Below are 11473 nucleotides of genomic sequence, written 5' to 3' on the forward strand. Positions count from 1 at the left end.
AGGTGACTTGATGATGAACTTAATGGTGGTGATGAAGTGAGACGCAAAGAGGCACCGCCCGGGGAGAGGACCTCTCAGGAGGTGGGGTGGGGAGAGGACCTCTCAGGAGGTGCGGGAGGGGAGAGGACCTCTCAGGAGGTGCGGGCGGGGAGAGGACCTCTCAGGAGGTGCGGGAGGGGAGAGGACCTCTCAGGAGGTGCGGCCGGGGAGAGGACCTCTCAGGAGGTGCGGGCGGGGAGATGACCTCTCAGGAGGTGCGGCCGGGGAGAGGACCTCTCAGGAGGTGCGGGCGGGGAGATGACCTCTCAGGAGGTGCGGGCGGGGAGATGACCTCTCAAGAGTTCCGGGAGGGGAGAGAACCTCTCAGGAGGTCTGTGAGAGAGGCCAGGGTGAGCAACAACGTTCCCCTAAGGTGTAATTATTGAGGAACAGAGGAACAGAACACTGAGAAGGTTCCTCTCCAGGAACACACACACACTGAACACAAACACACACACACACACACTGAACACACACGCTGAACACAAACACACACACACACACACACACACACTGAACACAAACACACGCTGAACACAAACACACACACACTGAACACAAACACACACACACTGAACACAAACACACACACACTGAACACACACGCTGAACACAAACACACACACACACACTGAACACAAACACACACACACGGTGAAAACACACGCTGAACACAAACACACACACACACTGAACACAAACACACACACACACACTGAACACAAACACACACACAAGAAGGTAATTAATAAGACATCAAGCCGGCCCGGACAGAACAACAGCAACAGAAACAAACACACACACACACTGAACACAAACACACACACACACTGAACACAAACACACACACACACTGAACACAAACACACACACACACACTGAACACACACACACACACACACACAAGAAGGTAATTAATAAGACATCAAGCCGGCCCGGACAGAACAACAGCAACAGAAACAAACACAACAACAATGTCAGAGGAAGGATAATGTTATAACACTGCTGTGCAGTGACGATGTTCAGGCCTGGTGAACACAGACTTTAAACAACACCCTAGACACCATGTCAACATGTCAACATGGTGCCTAGACTTTTGCATTCGCTCTCTACAAGTCACCCTTTACGTGACTGGTTATCTGCTTGTCGAGGACAAGTGACAGCCAGTACACACCTCCTCTCTGTTCCAGACCAGGACTGAGAGATACAGGACACCCCCCCCCCATACCATCTATTAAAAAGAACCCTGTGTCTTCTCTTCTAAATTGTGTGACATTGTTTATTTTCTCATGTTAGCCCATGTCAGTGTATTTCAGTGTCTATGTCTGCCATGTGAGTGAAACGTGAACTTTTACCTTGACATTTCGGCAATTTTTTCATTAATTGAATGACAGAATAAACATTATGGATCCTCAGAGGAGAAGTTTGACACAGCAGCTCCAGCCTTCATGCAGTTTTAAAACACACCACAGTGAGGCGTCACTAGTATATGCCAATCTTTTTAAAATAACACATCATTTATTTATTTGCAGGCTCTACACTGAAGACTTCTAGATCCTGAACCTGTGTTATCAAGGAGCCTCCGTCCTCCCAGCCCCCAAGCCCCCTGTGTGTGTGTGTGTGTGTGTGTGTGTGTGTGTGTGTGTGTGTGTGTGTGTGTGTGTGTGTGTGTGTGTGTGTGTGTGTGTGTGTGTGTGTGTGCACCCCTTTCCCTCCTCGTCCCACCCACCATCACGTCCACCATGCTGTGGACTGTTCCCCTAGCTCTGCTGGTTCTCCTCTTACTGCAGACCCAGCTATGTGTCTGTCTACGGGGGCTCCGAGCAGCCGGCTCTTCCTCCTCTCGCTCTCGTAATGCCACCCAGCAGCGCCTGCCTGGAGCCGTCATCATCGGCGTGCGTAAAGGTGGCACCAGGGCCCTTCTCGAGATGCTCAACCTCCATCCGGACGTAGAGGTTGCCAAAGCTGAGGTAATGACAAACAGAAGCATCATCGGCATCATCATAACTCAGCACTTTCACAATTTAGACTATCATCAAAGCTCTAATCATATTAAAAGAGTTATGCAGAATAACAGAATGAAAGAACAAGATAAATCCTAGAACAGATACTTTACATTTGTGTGTAGAATGAAAATACACAATAAACGACTAAAGAAATACAATAACAATTGTATATGCCGTTAAACGACTCTAAATCCGTTTTCTTAAGGTGCACTACTTCAATGTGGAAGAGCACTTCCGGCGGGGGCTGGCGTGGTACCGTGCCCAGATGCCCTTCACCCTGCCTGGACAGCTGACGGTGGAGAAGACCCCTGGATACTTTGCCTCTCCCCACGTCCCAGTGCGGGTCTGGGAGATGAATCCTGCTGTCCGACTACTGCTGATAGTCCGCGACCCCGCCGAGCGCCTCGTCTCCGACTATACCCAGGTCCTTCATAACCGTGTGACCCGCCACAAGCCCTACCAGCCTCTAGGTAGGTAGCCAAGTTACTGAAAGGTTCAAGTTCTGGGCCGGGCGATGACAATGTGGGGACTGAACTAGCTATATTTGTGGGCCACATCAAACAAATTAACAATAAAGTATCCTATTCTATTATTAATACAGTATTATAATGTTATTTTCTACTGTATTCTATTGTATTTTATTGTAGAGGAGTTGCTGCTCCGGCAGGGCCACATCGACCCGGCCTACAAGGCTCTGCAGAGGAGCCTGTACCACCAGCACCTGGCCCGCTGGCTGGATGTTTTCCCCAGGGAGCAGGTCCATGTGGTGGATGGAGAGGCCCTCATCAGACACCCCTTCCCGGAGCTCCGCAGGGCTGAGAGGTAACACAAAACCTAGTGTGTGTGTGTGTGAGAGAGAGTGAGAGAGAGAGAGAGAGAGAGAGAGAGAGAGAGAGAGAGAGAGAGAGAGAGAGAGAGTATATGCAGCCAAATTAATGAACTAATTGAGGTGATTAACGTTTTCTAATCTATAGGTTCCTGGACCTTCCCCCGCGCATTGCTCCCTCCAACTTCTACTTCAACACTACTAAAGGGTTCTACTGCCTCCTCTCTGCCGGGGGACATGACAAGTGTCTGGATGAGTCCAAGGGGAGGCCCCACGCTCCTCTCAGCTCACAGGCCTTCAGGAAGCTGTGTGGATACTTCAGAGAACCCAACAGGCTGTTCTTTGAGATGGTGGGGCGCTCCTTCAGCTGGTGTTGAACTGATTGGGACAGAGCACAGAGAGAGGAGATAGAGAGGGTACATTGGAGATATTGGCCCATAATAACAATATTTGTTATCAGTGTGATAATTATGTTGGCTTGCTTGGTTGATTGATGGTCCTGTGTGTGGCTCAGTTGGTAGAGCATGATGCTTACAATGCCAAGATTGTGGATTCAATTCCCACTGGGGTCTGGTATGGAAAGAAAATGCATGCACTCACAACTGTAATAAGCTGTGGATAAGAGTATTTGCTATATGACTAAAAATGATTGGTTGGATGTTTTAATTTGTGTTTATTGATGGGTGAGTGGGTGGATTAATCAGTTTCAGGTAGATGAGAGATGTGAGGATAACTGCTGCACACATAGGACTTTAGAGATCTCTGTGTTTTAAATGTACTGTCAATGAGCTTCTGCAAGCCAGGCTGAAACCCTGGGAGTAAGCAGCATCCTAAGTAAAGACTGTATAAGATGGCAAGCCCTCAATGAGGGACACACACATGATGTGCATATTCAATATGGCTGCTCCACCCATCACAGATTAGAACCATGACTTGAATACGAGACCATTTTAGTGATTCAATGTTTATGCTACTACCTGCTGGAGAACATGAACTGAAGTGCCCGTTCTGTGATACTGTATACCTGGTGGTCCTAATACTTCCTGATCATCACTCCTTCTGGTGCCTGTCACGTGAGCCTTTGCTTCCAGGGATGAACACTGTCTGATGCACAAACTGCCATCAAATCAAGTGTCAGAAAGGAACTACAATAACCTGTGCCATACAATTGTATCATGAACAATCAGGACACATATATAACTCTTGAAATACAATATCTGTAGCTCCTGCTTTGTACTTTTGACGTTCATTAAAATGAGTTCTAGAACAGACACTTAGAAGAAACAGATGAGTTCTACAACAGACATTTAGAAGAAACAGATGAGTTCTAGAACAGACATTTAGAAGAAACAGATGAGTTCTAGAACAGACATTTAGAAGAAACAGATGAGTTCTAGAACAGACATTTAGAAGAAACAGATGAGTTCTACAACAGACACTTAGAAGAAACAGATGAGTTCTACAACAGACATTTAGAAGAAACAGATGAGTTCTACAACAGACATTTAAAAGAAACAGATGAGTTCTACAACAGACATTTAGAAGAAACAGATGAGTTCTAGAACAGACATTTAGAAGAAACAGATGAGTTCTAAACCAGACATTTAGAGGAAACAGATGAGTTCTACAACAGACATTTAGAAGAAACAGATGAGTTCTAGAACAGACATTTAGAAGAAACAGATGAGTTCTACAACAGACACTTAGAAGAAACAGATGAGTTCTACAACAGACACTTAGAAGAAACAGATGAGTTCTACAACAGACATTTAGAAGAAACAGATGAGTTCTACAACAGACATTTAGAAGAAACAGATGAGTTCTACAACAGACACTTAGAAGAAACAGATAAGTTCTACAACAGACACTGTTAAAACCTTAAAAGGATTGTCCCCTTTTCTTTCCAATTTTCATCGAAAATGACATACCCAAATCTAACTGCCTGTAGCTCAGGACCTGAAGCAAGGAAATGCATATTCTTGGGACCATTTGAATGGAGACACTTTGAAGTTTGTGTAAATGTGAAAGGAATGTAGGAGAATATAACACATTAGATCTGGTAAAAGATAATACAAAGAAATGTACCATCATCTTTGAAATGCTAGAGAAAATCCATAATGTACTATTCCAGCCCAGGTGCAATTTAGATTTTGGCCACTAGATGGCAGCAGTGTATGTGCAACGTTTCTGACTGATCCAATGAACCATTGCATTTCTGTTCAAAATGTTGTATCAAGACTGCCCAAATGTGCCTAATTTGTTTATTAATAACATTTCATGTTCAAAACTGTGCAATCTCCTCAAACGATACCATGGTATTCTTTCACTGTAATAGCTCATGTAAATTGGACAGTGCAGTTAGATTAACAAGAATTTAAGCTTTCTGCCAATAGCAGATATGTCTATGTCCTGGGAAATGTTCTTGTTTCTTACAACCTCATGCTAATCGCATTAGCCTATGTTAGCTCAACCTATCCCGCAGGGGACCCACAAATCCTGAAGTTCCAGAATGGACTCTGTTAGAATACATGTATGAGTGTATAGAAGAATGTTTTGAAATGAGATTGGGGCACTATGAACTGATGCGATTCTTTGCACTATGAACTGATGCTTAAATGCATAAAAGGTCAGTCTATACAGTATATGTGGAACTACTGTAGCAATTTGAAGCTGTTTCAAACTGTCTGACGTTTCAGACTGCTTACCATTTTCACTGAACTGTTTACCATTGTACAAAGTATGCAAAAGAATGTCCTCATCTAGATAATTATGTTTGCTTCTAGTGTTATTGTGTTGCTAGTGTTACTCTCATATTTGACTTTCACATGTTCAATAGAAATGTATTTTTCTTTGGGGGGGGTTGTTGAATTTCAATTTTGAATTTTAAATTTTGATTTCCAGAAGTTTGAGATGTAATGTATTGTATGTATTGAACAATATTTAATAGAGTAGGCTCCCTCAATAAACAATTATCTCCACTTTGCTAGGTGTGTGTGCGTGTGTTCGTGTGTGCGTGTGTGCGTGTGTTCGTGTGTGCGTGTGTGCGTGTGTTCGTGTGTGCGTGTGTGCGTGTGTTCGTGTGTGCGTGTGTGCGTGTGTGCGTATGTTCGTGTGTGCGTGTGTGCGTGTGTGCGTGTGTGCGTGTGTGCGTGTGTGTGTGTGTGTGTGTGTGTGTGTGTGTGTGCTCCATCAGGGAAGTTCTTTAGCTGCTACACGAGCAGTGCAGAACAAAGGTAAAGTAAGACTCTTTATAAAGTGGTCATACTTCAAACACTCAAGCCTCACATGTTAAAATAATCCATCCACCTAACAGGTGTGGCATACCAAGAAACTGATTAAACAGCACGATCATTACACAGGTGCACCTTGTGCTGGGGACAATATAAGGCCAGAGCTGTTACCAGAGAACTGAATGTTATTTTTCTCTACTATAAGCCGCCTCCAACGTTGTTTTAGAGAATTTGGCAGTACGTCCAACCAGCCTCACAACCGCAGACCAGGCGTAACCACGCCAACCCAGGACCTCCACATCCGGGTTCCTCATCTGCCGGAACATCTGAGACCAGCGACCCGGACAGCTGATGAAACTACGGAGTAGTTTTGAAGGGAAAAACGTATTCTAATTGGCTGGGCCTGGCTCCCAAGTGGATGGTGGATATGCCCTCCCAGGCCCACCCATGACTACGCCCCTGCCCAGTCATGTGAAATCCATAGATTAGGGCCTAATGAATTGATTTCAATTGCCTGATTTCCTTATATGAACTGTAACTCAGCAAATCCTTTGAAATTGTTGTATGTTGCGTTAATAATTTTGCCGAGTATACATTATCATAATGGCTCATATGATACAACCTGTGATCGTACAACCTATACCTGTGATCGTAGTCAAAGCACATTCTCTATGATTATTATTGCTAATGACAGTGTAGTCAATGTTCAAGTCATCTGTACTGTCCTAGTGCACATCAAAGGAGTGCTAGTGCTTTGATAGCTGTCTCTGGGTTAACACTGGATAAACCTGTAGATAAACCTATAGATAAACCTATAGATAAACCTGTAGATAAACCTATAGATAAACCTGTCGATAAACCTGTAGATAAACCTATAGATAAACCTGTAGATAAACCTGTAGATAAACCTATAGATAAACCTATAGATAAACCTGTCGATAAACCTGTAGATAAACCTATAGATAAACCTGTAGATAAACCTATAGATAAACCTATAGATAAACCTGTAGATAAGCCTATAGATAAACCTGTAGATAAACCTGTAGATAAACCTTTGGACTGTCATCAGGACGACAGAAGAAGGTTAATCTCTGGGTCAGACTCATAAAAGTGAGAAGGGTACTTGTCCCATGTGACAACAAAAAAATAGAGAGGGTGTTTGTGTGTGTTTGGAGAGAGAGAGAGAGAGAGAGAGAGAGAGAGAGAGAGAGAGAGAGAGAGTGTGATGACATCCATATCACATTTCTTAAGTCCCTCAGAGCACTGACACACCCCCCAGCATTAGGTATGTAAATAGCGCCTCCTGCTGTCACATTACAATACTGTCTTTAATTGTCATCTCCCTGAAGGATCCTCACAGAAACCCTGAGGTCCCTTTTGGTCTATTAGGTGTACCAGTTTCATTTCCAAATTATAAAATGCATAGCTTTATTTAATGTTTCCACACTTTTCTCAGTACAACAAATACACTCCCCTAAGTATTTATTTGGACAGTGGAGCTAAAGTTTGTATATTTGTCTCCATACACCAGCATTTTGGATTTACGGTCAAATATTTATTATGAGGTGACAGTACATAATGTCTCCTTTTATTTCAGGGTATTTTCATACATATCTGTTTTACCGTTTAGAAATGAAAGAACTTTATGTATCTAGTCCCCACATTTGAATATATATTTTTTCATCATTATTTGGACAAATTCACTTCACTAAAGTTGTCAAAAATCCAGTATTTGGTCCCATATTCCTATCACACAATGACTACATCAAGCTTGTGACTCTACAAACTGGTTGGATGCATTTGCTGTTTGTTTTGGTTGTGTTTCAGATGATGTTTTGGACCAATAGGAACTGAGTGTTAAACAATGTGTTGTGCCGTTTTGGAGTCACTTTTATTGTAAATAAGAATAGATGTTTCTGAACACTACTACATTAATGTGGATGCTACCATGGTTACGGATAACCATGAATGACTCGTGAATATTGATGGGTGAGCAAGTTAAAGAGGGAACAAAGAGCATACCCCCACAGAGGTGAGAGGTTACAATGTTTTGGGGCCTTTACATTTGTGCATATGTAACTTGCTCACTCATCATTATCCATAATTAATTCATGGTTATCCGTAATCATGGTAGCATCCACAGTCATGGAGGAGTGTTCAGAAACATCTTCTATTCTTATTTACAATAAAAGTGACTCCAAAATGGCACAACACATTATTTAACATCCATTTCTATTGAGCAAAACATAATCCAAAACACAACCAAAACAAACAGAGTCGCAAGCTTGATGTAGTCCCTCGGTGCTATAAATATCAGACCAAATACTAATACTTTTGACTACATGTAATGTAGTGAATTTGTCCAAATACTTACGACATCTTCAAACGGAGGGGCCTAGATAATGCATTCAATTCTAAACACTAAAACAGATATAAGACCCTCAAAAAAAAGGAGAGATTCTGTACTTTCGCCTCACATAAAACATTTTACCTCAAATCCAAAATGCTGGAGAACACCAAAAACAAGTTTAAGTTTTACTGTCCAAATAAATACGTAGGGAGTGTCCATCCATAAAGTGTCAGTAGTTAGGTCAAGAGGGCAGGATGTGATGGTGTACTTTAATGATCCCTCCAACAGCAGACAGCCTCAACACTGCTCTATATGATCACCTTCTTGTGCTCCAAACAGTGTGCTATTAAAGAGGTCCCTCAGAACACCAACTGTTTCAACACACCCAACACCAGGGTGCAGGATGCATTCAGATGGAAATATGTTATGTAGAAACAACATGCCTCTCAGACATGTAGACATATGAAATCAAGTCATCTCTATTCATGGAATGTTTAACTGTGTTTCTAACAATGTTTGGCTACTGAACGTGGCCCTGACAAACATCCACATGGCCCTGACAAACATCAACATGGCCCTGACAAACATCAACATGGCCCTGACAAACATCCACATGGCCCTGACAAACATCCACATGGCCCTGACAAACACCCACATGGCCCTGACAAACATCAACATGGCCCTGACAAACATCCACATGGCCCTGACAAACATCAACGTGGCCCTGACAAACATCCACGTGGCCCTGACAAACATCCACATGGCCCTGACAAACATCCACATGGCCCTGACAAACATCCACATGGCCCTGACAAACATCCACGTGGCCCTGACAAACACCAACGTGGCCCTGACAAACATCAACGTGGCCCTGACAAACATCAACGTGGCCCTGACAAACATCCACGTGGCCCTGACAAACATCAACTTGGCCCTGACAAACATCAACATGGCCCTGACAAACATCAACGTGGCCCTGACAAACATCAACATGGCCCTGACAAACATCCACATGGCCCTGACAAACACCAACATGGCCCTGACAAACATCAACATGGCCCTGACAAACATCCACATGGCCCTGACAAACATCCACATGGCCCTGACAAACATCCACATGGCCCTGACAAACATCCACATGGCCCTGACAAACATCCACATGGCCCTGACAAACATCAACATGGCCCTGACAACACCAAGGAAATAGAATAGAGATGTGAGACAAACACCAATGTGCCGCTCCGTCCCTGTGTTATGTGGTATATTATCCGAGCTGCAGTGGCCCTGTGTGCTGTGTGTGTAGTTGTATTCGGCTATAAGAACACACCTGACCTGACGACTAAACCAAATCTAAAACTGACCCTTATCTTAACCAAACCCTTAATGCTTTATTTTAAAGGAGATTGTTTTTCTCTCATTCGGTAGGCTTACCTCAGAGCCCCCCAACCTCTCAAACTAACTTTTTCTTCCGGTACATCCAGATTTACAAATTGAGTGCTGCCTAAACCCTAACTTGAACATAATTTGAATTAATTACGAAATTAAGTATTGTTTTTGCAGGTCAGCAGTGTCTGTGTAGCCTATACCCTTGTAGTCTCCAAGCGGTAGTTTTCCATTACTGTGCCAGGCTGCAGTGCAGAGACAGAGTAGAGTGCTGACACTTCAGGGAGATCACAGATGGCGGGACATTTGCTCCCCAGCAGGACCCCTCATATGAGGTTAACCTCGGGGGGCTAATACTGGCATATTATCAAAGCATTAGAGCAAGATATGTGTTATATGAAGTGCACATTACAGTTGTTTTCAATCAGCTAGGTTTCAATCCAATTGGCGGCAGATTTTTAAAAATCTGTATAAATACAATATGCGCATATTCCACACTAGAGATTTGTTTCCAATCAAATTGACTTGTTGCAGATAAAATGGTGTGTGTGATGAGGTAGAGCACGTCAAATGCCTTTTGCGGTTAAATTCCCACATACCCAATAAAAAAATACAAGTTAAATGGGTTTCCATCACATTTTCATCTCTACACAAAAAATGTTTTGTTAAATCGTTAGTGTGCCCACTGTGGTAAATAGTTAAATAGAGAGTGTGCCCACTGTGGTAAATAGTTAAATAGAGAGTGTGCCCACTGTGGTAAATAGTTAAATAGAGAGTGTGCCCACTGTGGTAAATAGTTAAATAGAGAGTGTGCCCGCTGTGGTAAATAGTTAAATAGAGAGTGTGCCCACTGTGGTAAATAGTTAAATAGAGAGTGTGCCCACTGTGGTAAATAGTTAAATAGAGAGTGTGCCCACTGTGGTAAATAGTTAAATAGAGAGTGTGCTCACTGTGGTAAATAGTTAAATAGAGAGTGTGCCCACTGTGGTAAATAGTTAAATAGAGAGTGTGCCCACTGTGGTAAATAGTTCAATAGAGAGTGTGCCCACTGTGGTAAATAGTTAAATAGAGAGTGTGCTCACTGTGGTAAATAGTTAAATAGAGAGTGTGCCCACTGTGGTAAATAGTTAAATAGAGAGTGTGCCCACTGTGGTAAATAGTTAAATAGAGTGTGCCCGCTGTGGTAAATAGTTAAATAGAGAGTGTGCCCACTGTGGTATTGGCACGTGTCCTCTAGCTAACAGCTCGTAGCTACAGTTCAGGTAGGCCTATAGTCTACATGGTGAGATTATTACGGACAAAATAATGAGATCATTTTGATTTGTCAAACTGCAGCCAAGCAAACATGGATGATCATGTCACCAGAATAAAGGCATCCTGCATGCATACAACATGGGGCCGTGCATTACTATAAACTAGATAGCTAACAAACTTGGCTAGCTAGCTAGCTTGTTCTAGATTGTTTTCTCATCATGAATGAAGCAGGTAGCTAGCTACCTTGTGGTATGGTTATGTGAAATGACAATATTTTCCTGCAATATCAACACAATTTTGATTCATGATTTATGCATTGGCAGTTTGGAGTGGATCACAGACCAACACTACCCCCACGTTGGGTCTGGACTGCCAGGGTCAACCG

The 11473-nt window shown here is 43.1% G+C and overlaps 1 protein-coding gene across 1 annotated transcript in view; it reads left to right on the forward strand.

The window, feature by feature from the left end:
* hs3st1l2 (heparan sulfate (glucosamine) 3-O-sulfotransferase 1-like 2) overlaps positions 1-5854 on the forward strand; it is a 63432-nt gene extending 57578 nt beyond the window's left edge. The window contains exons 2-5 of the mRNA XM_065026843.1: positions 1572-2009; positions 2251-2515; positions 2693-2867; positions 3020-5854. Coding sequence (XP_064882915.1) covers positions 1782-2009; positions 2251-2515; positions 2693-2867; positions 3020-3248 — 897 coding nt within the window. The 5' untranslated portion in view covers positions 1572-1781 and the 3' untranslated portion in view covers positions 3249-5854. The remainder of the gene's footprint in view (positions 1-1571; positions 2010-2250; positions 2516-2692; positions 2868-3019) is intronic.
* The last annotated feature ends 5619 nt before the right edge of the window (positions 5855-11473 follow it).

The sequence above is a fragment of the Oncorhynchus nerka genome, linkage group LG13 (genome assembly GCF_034236695.1).
Source record: "Oncorhynchus nerka isolate Pitt River linkage group LG13, Oner_Uvic_2.0, whole genome shotgun sequence".
Lineage (NCBI taxonomy): Eukaryota > Metazoa > Chordata > Actinopteri > Salmoniformes > Salmonidae > Oncorhynchus > Oncorhynchus nerka.